Source organism: Arachis duranensis, chromosome 10, assembly GCF_000817695.3.
Source record: "Arachis duranensis cultivar V14167 chromosome 10, aradu.V14167.gnm2.J7QH, whole genome shotgun sequence".
Lineage (NCBI taxonomy): Eukaryota > Viridiplantae > Streptophyta > Magnoliopsida > Fabales > Fabaceae > Arachis > Arachis duranensis.
The window spans coordinates 29,640,944-29,655,971 of NC_029781.3; the positions used below are offsets into that span (position 1 = coordinate 29,640,944).

General features: G+C 36.5%; 1 protein-coding gene across 10 annotated transcripts; it reads left to right on the forward strand.

The window, feature by feature from the left end:
• Positions 1 to 8,750: 8,750 nt before the first annotated feature.
• Positions 8,751 to 14,371, forward strand: LOC107469564 (pentatricopeptide repeat-containing protein At2g13600-like). Of its 10 annotated transcripts, none has more exons than XM_052255093.1 (4): positions 8,751 to 12,344; positions 12,730 to 12,820; positions 13,441 to 13,746; positions 14,263 to 14,371. In XM_052255093.1, exon 1 carries the CDS (start codon positions 9,056 to 9,058, stop codon positions 11,234 to 11,236), a length of 2,181 nt encoding a protein of 726 aa, XP_052111053.1. In that variant the 5' UTR covers positions 8,751 to 9,055; the 3' UTR covers positions 11,237 to 12,344; positions 12,730 to 12,820; positions 13,441 to 13,746; positions 14,263 to 14,371. The 10 variants fall into 10 exon arrangements, with proteins under 10 accessions (XP_052111053.1, XP_052111054.1, XP_052111056.1 ...); XM_052255094.1 differs by lacking the exon at positions 14,263 to 14,371 and having other exon boundaries at positions 8,751 to 12,125; positions 12,270 to 12,344; positions 13,441 to 13,910; XM_052255096.1 differs by lacking the exon at positions 14,263 to 14,371 and having other exon boundaries at positions 8,751 to 11,634; positions 12,036 to 12,344; positions 13,441 to 13,910.
• The last annotated feature ends 657 nt before the right edge of the window (positions 14,372 to 15,028 follow it).

The window sequence follows — 15,028 nt, forward strand, 5'->3', positions numbered from 1 at the left end:
GGGCGTTAGTGACAGACGCAAAAGAATCACTGGGTTCTATTCCGGCCTGATTGAGAACCGATAGATGGATAGCCGTGCCGTGACAGGGTGCGTTGAACATTTCCACTGAGAGGATGGGAGGTAGCCACTGACAACGGTGAAACCCTTGCATACAGCTTGCCATGGAAGGAGCCTTGCGTGCTTGAAGAAGAAGACAGTAGGAAAGCAGAGATTCAGAAGATGGAGCATCTCCAAAACCCCAACCTATTCTCCATTACTGCAAAACAAGTACTTAATTCATGTTCTTTTGCTTTTCACAATCAATCCTGATAATTTTTGATATCCTGACTAAGATTTACAAGATAACCATAGCTTGCTTCAAGCCGACAATCTCCGTGGGATCGACCCTTACTCACGTAAGGTATTACTTGGACGACCCAGTGCACTTGCTGGTTAGTTGTGCGGGATTGCAAAAGTGTGATTGCAATTTCGTGCACCAAGGACATAATTGTTTTTTGCTTAGAGTTAATGATGTGCTAAAATAAAGAACAAATGGGATAAAATAGGCTCAAATTGGTTTGCAAGGAATAATGAATGGTTAAGGCCATATGGGTATGTAAGCTCAATAAAACAAGGACTCAATAATATAAGTACATGCATACATAAAATAATGGACATATATAATTAAGCAAGACAAATATCACAATTTTAGAGAGAAAAACTCACACCAAAAATAAAATATCGGTTGATAAAATGCGACCAATCAAATAGGCTCAAAATCTCACGAGTTTTGTGTGTTCGAGCTCTAAACCATGTTCCAAAATAAAATTTCTTCAAACAAGGTTAACAAAAATTTTAATTCAAATTAGTGAAATGCTATAAAACGTTTCTTGAAAAAAGAAAATATTACTTCAACCAAGTAGTAGCTAAATGCACAAAATCAAACAAATATACAAACAAACATGCAAATGCAACAATTAACAAGGAAAAAGCATTGGTATTGAAATAGGAAATGGCTAACCCATGGAAGTCGATATCGACCTCCCTACACTTAAAGATTGCACCGTCCTCGGTGCATGCTTGGATGTGCAAGTGGACGGGTTGCTCCAACTGATGCTTTTCTCTCCAAAGAATGTGCAGATGGACTTGTCTGTTGCCCCATGTAAGAGTTTTCTGTTTTCCTTTCTCGGTGGCCATTCTGAAAGAAAATAAAAAGAAGAAAAGTATCCCAAAAACAAGGATAGGAAACAACTAAAATATGGGTGGATTAATGCCAAATAATGAGGATCTCAATTACATGGTAGCTACAACATGCAAGTGAGAAAATAGTAGAGGCACATGGCATATCAATAGTGTAAAAGTTGCAACAAGGGGAGAGAGTGTGGGTAATGCAAGATACTAAGATAGTATAAGTGCATATCAATGCAAAAGGAATACCAGTATTATAAAAATTAGCATTGAATTATGAATAATAATACCCAATTAGAATAAAACAAGTCATGAAGCACCGGAATAATACAAGAAAAGATGCAACAGTTGAATAAGAAAATGTAACACCAATGGAAAATAAAAACATGCACACAATTGAAATACAATGAATGAAAGTACGCAATTAAGTAAAATAGAATGAAGAAGGAGAAAGGAGAGAAGAAAAGGGAGGGAATGAAAAACGGGACGTGACGCGCGCGCGCCTTCTGTTTTCGCCATGCGACGCGTACGCTTCAGGGACGCGTACGCGTGGATGACCTTGTGCCTTTAGCACAGTTCCAGCGTGGGGGCAGTACAACTTTCTGTCCAACATACTCTTTACGTCGATTTCCTGATCCACGCGTGCGCGTGGTTGACGTGTACGCGTGGAGTTCCATTTTGGCAGATGACGCGCACGCGTCATAGACGCGTACGCGTGGGTTGATTCGTGCACAGAGCACACCAGCCGCATGATTCCATCACAATTTTCTGTTCGTTGGATGGGGGAGCGAAGTTGCCATCAACGCCCACGCGTGGCCTGCGCGCACGCGTGGTTTGCCCCCTTTTTTTGCATGGAAAATACAAAATGTAGATGATTATGCATTAATTATGAATGAACACCGATGAAAATAAAATAAAATAAAACTGAGAATAAAAATGAAAGATCATACCATGGTGGGTTATCTCCCACCTAGCACTTTTAGTTAAAGTCCTTAAGTTGGACATTTTGTGAGCTCCTTGTCATGGTGGCTTGTGCTTGAACTCATCTTGAAACTGCCACCAATGCTAGGAATTCCAATATGCTATGTCTATTCTATGTAAATTTCCCAAGCCTTAATGGAGTTCTTGACAAGCTTTGAGCTCCCAAAGTTGATATTCTTGTATGCCGGGATCCCAAATCTTAATTCTACACTCGTCTTCAAGTTGATCATCATGGTTCCATCCGGGTGGCAAACACTCTGAATTCTTTATGGAGTACCAAACTCTTATTTTAGATCTAACCAAACTATCACCAGTTGAGCCCTTACATCTATCTCTTGAAGTATCAACCTTGATGAGTCTTGATCCACTGTTTTCTTGAGACGATCCCTTGACTCTTGTTCTGCTTGGATATCATAAGTAGGACCATAAGGCTCTTGGATTGATAGATATGGATGTGGTATATATGGAGGTAGTGATTCTTGGGAGTAATTGGGTTGGAATTGTGGTAGATCTATGTATGTTTCATATGGCTCATAGGGTGGCTGATATGGTGGATAAGAGTTAGGATCATGTGATGGTGTTTGGTAGTAGGGTTCTTGTGAATATGGTGGTTAAAAGTTATGTTGAGGAGGTAGTTCATTGGCATATAGTGGGGCTTGTTGGTAACTACAAGGGGATCCACCATATTCATCATCTCGGTACGCTCCCTGGAATGGGTCTTGACCATAGTAATTTGGTGGAGGTTAGTTGCCACGAAAGGGTCCACCATAACTATTGTCTTAGTATGCATCACAAAATGGTTGTTGGTTATAGCGCATTGGAGGGGGTTGTTGCCAAGAGGGTTTATCAAATCCTTGTGGCTCCTCCCATCTTTGATTCTTCCAACCTTGATGCCTATTTTTATTATAGTTTCCATTCATTACAACAACATTGGAACCAAACTTTAAGCCAAAGGGGTGAGAATTCATAGTAGCAAGTAAAAACAAAAACTAATAAAAATAAACTCTTAAAACTAGAAAACACTAACAAAGAAACGAAAAAAAACAAATATTTACAATAACCAATAATAAAGCACACGTTTGCAATTTTCTGGCAACGGTGCCATTTTGACGATTGGACTTTTGCCGGTAAGGAATTTCACAAAAATAATCACGTTGTAAGTATAGTTTCTAAACCAACAAAAATCCTTTCGTACAAAAAACTTGTTTGTCACTAAAACAAACCCAGTAAAATTTATAACCGAAGTATTCAAATCTCGGGTCGTCTCTCAAGGAATTGCAGGGAGGTATGATTTATTATTGGTTATGGGAAAGTATCTTTTGGGTTTTTTGAAAGGTTTGAACAAGGAATTTAGATGGCAAGAAAATAAATTAATAACTAGAAAAACTCTTGGCAAGGTATGAGAACTGGAAATCCCATCCTAGTTATCCTTATCAGTTGTGATGAGAATTGTTTATTGCTCCCACTTAGTTAACCCTTACTAAATAAAGGAAAGTCAAGTGGACTAATCAGTTTGATTCCTTAAATCCTAGTCAACTCCTATGGAAAGACTAGCGTTAGAGGAACCCAAATCAATCAGCAAATTCCAATTTTTAATAAGCGCCGAGTTTGATAACTCAAGTGTCACCAATTACTGAACCAAAGTCAAAGGGAAAAAAATCCAAATTATTTATATCATAAATAAAAGAAAGCAATCATAAATCTGAAATACCTCAAATTATATTAAATATAAATCAAATCTAACATGAGAATTTATAAATCAAAGTAATAGAATAAATAAAAATAGAAGAGAAACCAAAGTAAAGGAACATTGAACCTGGAATGAAGACGAAGTAGACCTATCTAGGAGAAATCCTAAATCCTAAAAACTAAGAGAGAGGAGAGAGCCTCTCTTTCTAGAAAAACTACATCTAAAACTAAAATTGTTAATAATGAAAATGTTGTCCCCATGAATGGATGAATTCTCCCACTTTATAGCCTCTAATATGTGTTTTCTGGGCCGAAAACTGGGTCAAAAACAGCCCAGAAATCGCTGGGGGCAAAATCTACCATGTTGGTTTTTCGTCACTGCGATGCGTGTGCATCACCTTGCTGTACGGCCACTATGGCAAATTATATATCATTTTGACGCCCCGAATGTTAGCTTTTCAACAAAACTAAAACCGCCTCATTTGGACTTCTGTAACTCAAGCTATGATCGATTTAGTGCAAGAGGGTCAAGCTGGACAGCTCAGCAATTCCTTCAATTTCTTGTATTCCTTCCACTTTTGCATGCTTGCTTTCCATCCTCTAAGATATTCCTGCCTTGTAATCCCTATAATCACTTAACGCACATATCACGACATCTAATGGTAATAAGAGAGGATTAATATTAGCAAATATAAGGCCAAAGAAGCATGTTTTCAATCATAGCACAAAATCAGGAAGGAGAATGTAAAGCCATGCATTTTGGTATGAACAAGTTTATGAAAGATTGATAAAATCCACTCAATTGAGCACAAGATAAACCGTAAAATAGCGGTTTATCAGAGACAATAGAAAGTTTCTCGCAAATCAGCGATCATGTCAGCATCTGTTTTGGCTCCCTGAACACTTTAGCCATCAATCTCTGCTAAATGATCCCTGCGTTTTTTAAACCAAAAGGCATTATAGTGTAATAGTAATTTCCGTCTGGAGTAATAAAAGCAGTTTTTTCTTTATCTGGTCGGTGCATTGAAATTTGATTATAACCGCTATATGCATCTAAAAAACTTAATATTCGATAACCAGTTGAAGAATCAATCATATTTTCAATGTTAGGTAAAGGAAAACAGTCTTTGGGGCAGGTTTTATTTAGGTCAGTGTAATCTACATACATTTACCATTTTTTATTGGATTTTTTTATCATTACAACATTGGACAGCCATGTTGAATATGTGATTTCTCTAATGAAACCAACATTCAATAACCTTGGACTTGTTTCTTGACCTCGTCAGCTCAGTCTTGTGACATCTTACGACGTTATTGTGCAACCAGCTTGTGAGCGGGGTCGATAGCTAGTCGGTGGGACATGAACGTAGGATCAATGCCTGGCATATCAGATGGTTCCCATGCGAACAGATCGACATTACCTCTCAAGAAATTTTTGAGTTCCGACTTTAGGAAATAGGGAAAGTCTTTGTTAATCAGTGTGTATTTTTCTACATCATCCCCAATTTGGAATTTTTCTAAGTTCTCAGTAGGCTCGAGCCTCGGTTTCTCTTGAACTCAGGAATCCAAGTCCACTAGAAATATTCCTGTGGACTCTTTCGCTTTATCCCTCAAGGTCAGACTTGCATTGTTACATTTGACAGCCGCCACTTGATCTTCTCGGATTGTTGCAACCCGCCCTTTGGACGATAGATACTTCTTAACTGAAAACTTTGTTGAAATGAACGCACAAAGATCAATAAGGGTTTTCCATCCAAGAATGGCATTATATGCCATTGAATCTTTCAAAACGACAAATTTTGCTTGCACAGTTTGAGCTTTGGATCCTTCTCCTATTGTGAAGAAGAGGTCAATAGCTCCATCAGGCTTGATATAATGATCTCCCAAACCCACAACCCCGGGTACGTGTGGCTTGAAATGTTGGTCTTTAAGGCTTAATGCATTAAATGAACAAAGTTGAGTCCGCCCTTGTATCCACTAAGATTCTTCTTACAATCCCATTACCTAACTTGGTCGTGACCACCAAAGGTTCATCATCTTCCAGTGTTACATATTGAAAATCCTCAGCAGTAAACTAGTTAGTTGAAAAACTTTGTATTTTCAAGATTTCAGAACCTATAGCCTTAGCATCCCTTTTGATTGCACTCTTGGATTTTATTGAACCATTTTTTCCATTACTACATTCACCACTACTTATGCAGTAGCGTTTTGTTTCTCATTAGGTTTGGTACTCTTGGGATTTATAGTTTTTCGGTCATCCTCATCATTACTCCGTTGAGGCGGCCTAACGTGTTGGACAATTTCCGGAAGCTTTATGTCTTGGACGGTTTGCTCCAAAGCATCCTTCAAATCTATACAATCTTCCATTCTGTGATCATAGGACTTATGGTAATCACAATATTGTGATTTGTTCAAAGAATCCCTTGGCCTTATTTGTCTGGCTTTGGGAAGTATGCCTTTGTGTGACACCTGCTGAAAAAGTTCTGTCAATGATGTGACTAAGGGTGTGTAAGTGGAGAACTTGCCCACTCGAGGAGTTAACGATTTTGGTGTCTGTCTCGAGCTCGTAGCCTTATTAGGTGACGGAGCCGGATTTTTCCATTTAGTCGAGACTAATTTGGTGACATCCTCGCCTCTCATGTATTCCAAAGCAATTTGGTGGATCTCCTCCATAGATTTGACATCTTTGGAAGTGAGATGCCTCCAGAAGTTGCCTTCAAGCAACCCAGCTATGAGGCAAAGGCATACGACTTCGGGAGTTCGTGTGTTGACCTCCAGAAGTGCTTTATTAAAATGGTCTAGGTAGTCCCATATATTTTCCCCAGCTTTTTGTTCTACACCGAGCAGTGAAACAGGATGCTTGATTTGGGTTTGTCTTGTGGTAAAGTGAGCAAGAAATTTGATGTTGATATCATGAACTGAGGATATAGAACCATAGGGCAAATTATTGAATCATGCCATTACTGGCCCAGATAGTGTAACCGGAAATGCCTTACATCTTATGGTATCTCCTACCCCCTCTAGATTCATTCGAGCTTTAAAAGCATCGATATGCTCTTGAGGATCTGTCTTACCCTTGTATTTGAGATATGTTGGTTTGTCAAAATGTTTAGGCAACCTGACTTGAAGAACATGCGAGGTGAACGAGGTCTACCTCATGATGACATGATGCTAAGAATCCCTATACATCTTAGGACTTGAACTCCTTTCCAGTGTTCGTTTCCTTTTTTATTGGGCAGATTGGGAATTGGATTTTTCTTGCCTTTCACACTTTACGTTATCCCAATACTTTCCCTTGCGTCGAGGAGATTCTTTTCTATCTCGTCGCAATGGGCGAGAAGGTCGGTAGCCATCGTCCCTATGATCATGTCGGGGCCTTTCTGGGGTTCTCCTTTCTTGGCTATTTTCTCCGCCCCTAGTTGTACGACTCCGAGATCGGGATCGTCTTGATTGTGAACGCTCAGCTACCTTACGCTCTAACTCTTGTATCTGATGATGCATTTCTTACATTACATGGAAATAATCCAGAGGGCCCTAGTCCAACGAAATGTCGAGCTCCGGCATCATTGGTTGCTCAAAACCATATGGGACTTGTTGTTCCTCAGTAGAGTTGGGATTAGTTTTGCGTCCATCTTTGTGAAGTGTTTCCTTGTGATGAGTGATTGGGTTAATGGTTGATTGAATTTTATGATCAGCCATGGTGTGAAAATATTCAAGGGATCCCCACAAACGGTGTTAATGTTCGTACCTTTTGAGTTGGAATGAGATGAGTAGTTCTGGAGATCCCGACTTGAGTTATGTTCAAACCAGGCCGAGAGGACTTCCTGCAAAGACACTCCGATGCTTAAGTTAGTAGTGTTTGCTGGAAAATAACGATGATCCCCTTTTCCATTGTTTTCGATTTTATATCTCTTTTTAGGTATCTGTTAAGTCATTTTACTGCTTCGGATGTACGTTTTTTATTCTTAATTAACAATTTTATGTTTTGCTAACATCTTTATTATTTTATTTAACATCTGAAACGGGATAGCCGGTTTCCTGAGTATCCGTTCTTGTCTAAAACACTCATATTTTTCATCTTTTATATTTAAAATATAAAATCAATCTCTCTAAAAATCAATATATTTAAATTTAAAACAAAATACAATCTAAACAAAAATAACAAAATTTAAAATTTAAACTTTAAATTTTAAATTCTAAATCATAACTTTTAAACCTTAAATTATGAACCTTAAATTTTAAATTCATATAATTAATTTTAGCCGATTTGATGATTGAGAGATATTTGAGAATAAAGATCAAATTAATTTAAAAAAGTTAATTTTCTAAAAAAATTAAAAAATAAATATATAAAAGTGAAATAAATAAAATATATATTAAAATATAAAATATACAAAATTTAATTTAAATCAATCATTCTATGTGTTGATAAAAATTAATCACCAAATCAATTATTAGTATAAAATATATGTTGAAATACAAAATACATATTAAAAATAAATTTAACAAAATATATAAAAGTTAATTTAAATCAATCATTCTATGTGTATATAAAAATTAATCACCAAATCAATTATAATACAAAATATATATTAAAATACAAAATACATATTAAAAATAAATTAAATAATATATATATTTATATATAAATAAATTAAGACTAATTTTGTGATTAATTTTTAGTGTACATAACTACATATAAACCCGCTCTTTTTTTTTTCCAAATACCAATAAGTTATTTCTTTTTTTAAATTAGGAGTAAGACATTAATTTACAACTTTTAGGTAAGTATAAAAAAATTCTGTCATTTAAATTATAGTTCTTTAGGGTACCAAAAGTGACTTTTTAACCGTTAGAAGCCTAAGTTCATTGTTCATTCATTATATTAATCCTTGGTGCAACTTTAACTGTTCTTCACGAAAAAGAGTCATCACACGTACAAACTACCAGAACAATACAAGCAATAACAATAACCTTGATGCAACATTACAACAAAGAGAACTGTTGCTAGACTCCCCAGTCCCCATGCTAGGCCATCATAGTGAAGCTTAATTTTGGCAATTCTTGATCTCTCTTTCTCTCTCTCAAATTGGCACACTTCTTTCTCCATTCTAATGCAATAATACTCTAATCATTTTAATGTCTATTGTGATTGATGAGAGAACAATAACATAAGTTTCACTCCCCAAAGCCCAAACACCACCATCTTCTCCACACCATGAAGAAGCTGTTCCTCCTTGGCACCTGGAAGCGCAACCGCTGGAAGCAAAGGTTTCGACTTTTCACCACCCTTTTGGAAGATTTGGATACCGCTCGTCTCCGTCACGTGATCGCCACCAACATTTCCATTAGCAGGAGAGTTAAATCCGGCGAACTTGAATTAGCACGCCACCTGTTCGACGAAATGCCGCTTCGAACTGTTTCCACTTGGAATACTATGATTTCCGGATATTCGCAATGGGGCTGCTACGTTGAAGCTCTGGCCCTTGCTTCCCTCATGCACCACTCTTGCGTCAAGCTTGACGAGGTCTCTTTCTCTTCGGTGTTGAGCGCATGCTCACGTTTTGGGACACTGGTTCATGGGAAGCAAGTTCATTCATTGCTTTTGAGGTCTGGGTACGAGAGATTTGGCATTGTGGGGAGTACTTTGTTGTATTTTTACGTTCAGTGTTCTGGAATTGGAGAAGCTGAGGTAGTTTTTAAGGAGCTTCATGGCGGGAATGATGTGTTATGGAGCCTTATGCTTGCGGGTTATGTGCAGCGTGACATGATGGGTGAGGCTCTGGACATGTTTGAAAAGATACCTGATCGTGATGTTGTAGCCTGGACCACGTTGATCTCTGGGTATGCGAAGAGGGAAGATGGGTGTGAGAGGGCTTTGGATTTGTTTTGGTGTATGAGGAGTTCTGGGGTGTTGCCTAATGAGGTCACGTTGTGCACTGTTGTGAGAGTTTGCACTAGACTGAGGGCTCTTTGGCAGGGGAAGGTTGTTCATGGGCATTGCATCAAGGAAGGGTTTGCTTTTGATAATGCGATTGGTGGTGGGTTGATTGAGTTTTATTGTGATTGTGAAGCCATAGATGATGCCAAGAGAGTTCATGAGAGCATGAGAGGAGAAACTTATTTGAATCTGACTAACTCGTTGATTGGTTGCCTTATCTCCGCGGGAAAGATTGAAGAAGCTGAGATGATATTTTACAGGTTGAGAGAGACGAATCACGTATCATATAATTTGATGATTAAAGGTTATTCTATGAGTGGTCATTTTGAGAAGTCAAAAAAATTATTCAATCAAATGAGTCTCAAGGATATAACTTCCTTAAATACTATGATATCTGTGTACTCCAAAAACGGTGACCTTGATGAAGCTGTGAGGCTTTTTGACAAAACTAAAGATCAGAAAAACCCTGTGACATGGAATTCAATGATGTCTGGTTATATTCAAAATGGCCAGTACATGAAGGCATTAAAATTATACGTGATGATGCGTAGGTTATCAGTTGATTATAGCAGATCGACGTTTTCTGTCTTATTTCGTGCATGTTCGTCTCTAGGTTCTTTTCAACAAGGACGGTTGCTTCATGGCCACTTAACCAAGACACCGTTCCAAGCAAATGTTTATGTTGGGACTGCCCTTATAGACTTATACTCCAAATGTGGTCGCTTGGCTGATGCTCAAAGGTCATTCCTCAGCATTTTTTCACCCAATGTAGCCGCATGGACAGCTCTTATCAATGGGTATGCATATCATGGACTTGGATCCGAGGCAATTTTACTCTTCCATTCGATGTTAGTTCAAGGAATTGAGCCAAACGCTGCTACTTTTGTTGGCATTCTTTCTGCCTGCTCTCATGCTGGTCTAGTTGATGAAGGTTTGAAAATCTTCCACTCGATGGAGGAACTTTACAAGGTAACCCCAAGCATAGAACATTACACATGTGTGGTGGATCTTCTTGGTCGATCAGGCTATGTAAGAGAAGCTGAAGAGTTTATTAGAAAGATGCCTATTGAAGCCGATGGGGTGATTTGGGGAGCTTTACTGCATGCATGTTGGTTCTGGAAGGACATGGAAGTAGGGGAGAAAGCTGCTGAAAAGTTGTTCAGCTTGGATCCGAACCCAACAGTGCCTTTGGTAATTCTGTCAAATATGTATGCGGTGCTAGGTAGATGGGGGCAGAAGTCAATTCTTAGGAAGAGATTGCAGAGTTTAAAATTGAGAAAAGATCCAGGGTGCAGCTGGATTGAATTGAACAACAATATTCATCTGTTCTCTGTAGAGGATAAAACACATCCTTATTCTGATGTTATTTATGCAACTGTAGAGCATTTAGCAGCAACCGTTAATTCTGTCATACCCTTCAATTATCTCTATATCAGCAACAGCAAACATCATGGATAATGCAAAGCTGCAAACTGCGGATCCTATGTTACATCAGATTTGGCCACTGAACTGAGTATTTCTCTTGAGAGACCATTGAGCTTTAACTATTTTAGCATCAATCATGCGAAGGATCAACATACCACTGTTTGCCTCTAAAGCAATAATGAAATTACTTGATTGTGTTCATCATTTAACATATTTTACGCTTTCATCAGAAGTAGCTGATGTGAGTGAGGGAGAACAAACCAGCTACCATTAAAGGTTTTACTGCTGAATCTCATTGCCTCATAGGGTTCTTTAACACTTCAATCTGAAAACGACAGCAATTGGGAAAATCCAGCATGGGGCCTGTGATTTCCTTTTAACTTCTATGAATACTATCTGATATTTCCTTACCTACAGCAAATGTACTATTTGTAAGTATTCACATTTTAATTCGAAGACTGACTGCTCAGTTTTGCTTAATTAACATGGGACTTTTGGAAGTAAGAACATTGGCAAGATAGCATTATTACTTTTTGAGTTATATGAATTTTGTTGGATTAATATTTATAACAAAAGCCACATTTGGCTCATTGGAGTAAAGTTATTTGCATATTACTTTCCGCGCATTATTTTATTTAGAATCTATGCATAAATAGGCCAATTCTTATACAAAAATTAAAATGAGATACATTTTGCATCAAAATTTTGCAAGGCAATTTCCTGAATTTAATTTTGATGCATTATCGTTATAAAGTAGTTTTACACGTGCATCTAATTATGATATTAGGCTTCTTCTTCTGGAAGTTTGTTGTGAGGTTTTCTGCTATGCTAGGTGGATAGAGAGTTAGCTTCAAATGGGAAATCCCCGGAGAAGTTGAAAGGAGCTGGTTCCTTTCTTATAAAAGTATTTGGTGTTCTTGCAGTATGTATTCTTCTACATATTGGTTACTGTTTCTAATTTTAATGTGCAGCATATACTTTAATGGTGTGAGATATATATATTTTGTGTGAGTGAGCAAGGGGGAATCACCACAGTCGCTTCTTTATTGTCTTGCTTGCAATACAGGGAAATCGCAATATAGGAAAAAGGTTCTATGCGTATTGGAGTGTAACTTGTCAGTTGTTCAAGATTTACTTTAAGGTATTTATGGTTAGCTAATGCTTCCACTCTTTTTTTTCCCCCATCTAATCTCTTGATAGTTAATACAAAATGCTGGTTCAAATCTAGAGCATCTGGAGTTGATCAAATGTATGATACTTTTACTGGGGTTTGTTACCATAGCTGTATTCTCTATAGAGCATTTTTCAAAATACTTCTACCTGCATTTTAAATTTGTTTAGATTTTTTCCTTGGAGAAAACATTATACCATAACATATAGCCAGAAACATCACCATAAATGAAATTTATACCATGTTTGTCCAATTGAACAGTGTTTTGTGTTGTATCATGCTTCATATTATTGACAATTTGACATCTGTGTGCTAATTTATGGCTTGAATTTTTCTTATATGAATGGTTTTGCAGCTGGGTACAGTTCATCTTTGTTGTAGTGTGATAAGAAGTATTGAAAGGAGCACACATATTTGACTTCGAGGAATTTCCTAAGAGAGATAAGGTTAGAGTTGGATTAATATGTACATGCATCTTCTCTATATGCATATATTCTCTAGATGATTTATATTTAAGATGTGTTTCAGGTCACTTCCATGTACTATAATGGTCGTCTTGAAATTTTCAATGAAAACTAATCACAATAGAGTATTATGATTTAGTAATTGCTTCACGAAATCAAATATTAAACTGATAATATTTGATGAATTTTCATTGAAAGCTTCATCAAATATTCAATGATTCAGCTATAAATTTATACCATTTCAATAAATCAAATATTAAACCGACAATATTTAATTAATTTTCATTGAAAGCTTCATCAAATATTCAATGAAAATTTATACTATTTCAACTATAGCTAATTGTTTCACTAGAGAAGGTTTTGAGAAAGATCTTTGATTTGATCTTTGTTCTAAATATAAGATGGATATTATATTATTTTGTATTATGATTGTATTTACTCTATAAATGTGTGCATCTCTTATAGCCCCCCACATCTTTGAATAAGGAATATGTAAACTTAATAATTATGACTTTTACATTATATACTCTTCTAGCTAACACTCTGTTTTTCAATGAATGTTGTTATGTTCTTCCTGATTTTTACCCTTTTTTATGTGATAGGTAATATTGAAATATGATCTATATGCAATTGTTGATCCAAAGTCATTATTGTTCATGAATGAGTATAACACCATTGAATATAGTGGTGATACAGCTGCAAACCCAGTCAATTATATTGCGAAAATGGCGCAGATTCAGTCATTTCCAAGGTATGAAGGAATATCAGCAACAATAGGGCCGCTGCAAGGCCATTTCACTGCTGGGCCGCCAAATCTTACTTACATGAGAGCTGCTCTTGATGCTTTTGATACTGCTTCACTTCCAATATAGCTTATAGAAGTGTGTGTGAATTGAGATCCAAACCAGGTATTTGCTAAACTCAAAACAACGTTGAAGGGAATTGTTAGCTTTAAGATATAAAAACATATGCTAATTTGATCAGTGTCGTTCTTAGAATTTGATAGACACTATCTTAGAATTTTAGAATAGAGTTGTACTATTTTAATTAACTATAGCTTATGACTTAATAATAAGACACCAAGTTTCATTCTCATTCTTGATTTTTAGATAGGATGCAGGCAGAGCATATATATATATATATATATATATATATTCTTAATAATATGTATGTATTTTTTGATACAAAGACACTCACAATGTCCCAACAAGGGAGATGAGGCTATGAGTCCAGCAACTAAATTACATGAACAAGAAGACAAAAACTAGAACAATATAAACGCACAATGTACTAGGACATCAGCATGCATCACACATAAATAGCATTATCATGACACTATTATTATTCTCTCCTCATAGATTCGAATAACACCAGCATACTTTGAAGCTAAATATCAATAATCAATATTTGCACTCTGATTGCAGAGTGCTTGGAAGAAATTATAAAAAATTATAGCTGGTTTCAAGGGCATGGCTCTCACCGATGAGAATTTTCAGAACATTTTAGCCAATGATGTTGTGGACAAGTCCATCAGTGAGTAGCAAACTGAGCCTCAAAGAGCCAAAAAATAAAATAAATGCTTTAAGAATAATTACTTAGAATTGCAATTTTCTCTTTACAATCTATCATATAATAGTGTTGAGGTTGTGAATTGGTTTCCTTTGCGATATTTATTATTTACTATGCATCTATTTGGATATTATGCTTTTACAATCCTTTAACAAACACCCCAAATTGCATTTTTATCGTTATACTTCTATGATCATATAGTACTTTGATTAAATAGTAACTGCACTTGACCCTTTTATGGTTGAGAATAAATCTTAATACATTGTTTTGGTGATTGTTATGCTTGTGTTTCAGCTGTGGTGTTGTAATTGTGATTATGTTTTTAATTACAAGATTGCATGTTTCTTCATAAATGGGTGTTCAAGATTTTGTTTGGTTCTTTTCAATTACTATATCAGTTTGTATGCTTTTTATTTTTCTGGTGCACCTAATTTTCTAAATCCCAAGGAAAAAAATGTTTCGTTTTGAGTTGTATAGAAGAAATACTTCAACTTTTTTTTGACATAGAACTTACTTAAACTTGACACTGTTGAGTACATTTGAAGTTAGCTTGATGTGTTTCAAACTAACTAATAATTGCTGTTTATGGCAAGGGTTGCTACATTGTCATTGATTCGTGTT

What these genes read in the sequence shown, in the direction of transcription:
- LOC107469564 (XM_052255093.1), top strand. Translation starts at nt 9,056, where the DNA reads ATGAAGAAGCTGTTCCTCCTTGGCACCTGGAAGCGCAACCGCTGGAAG.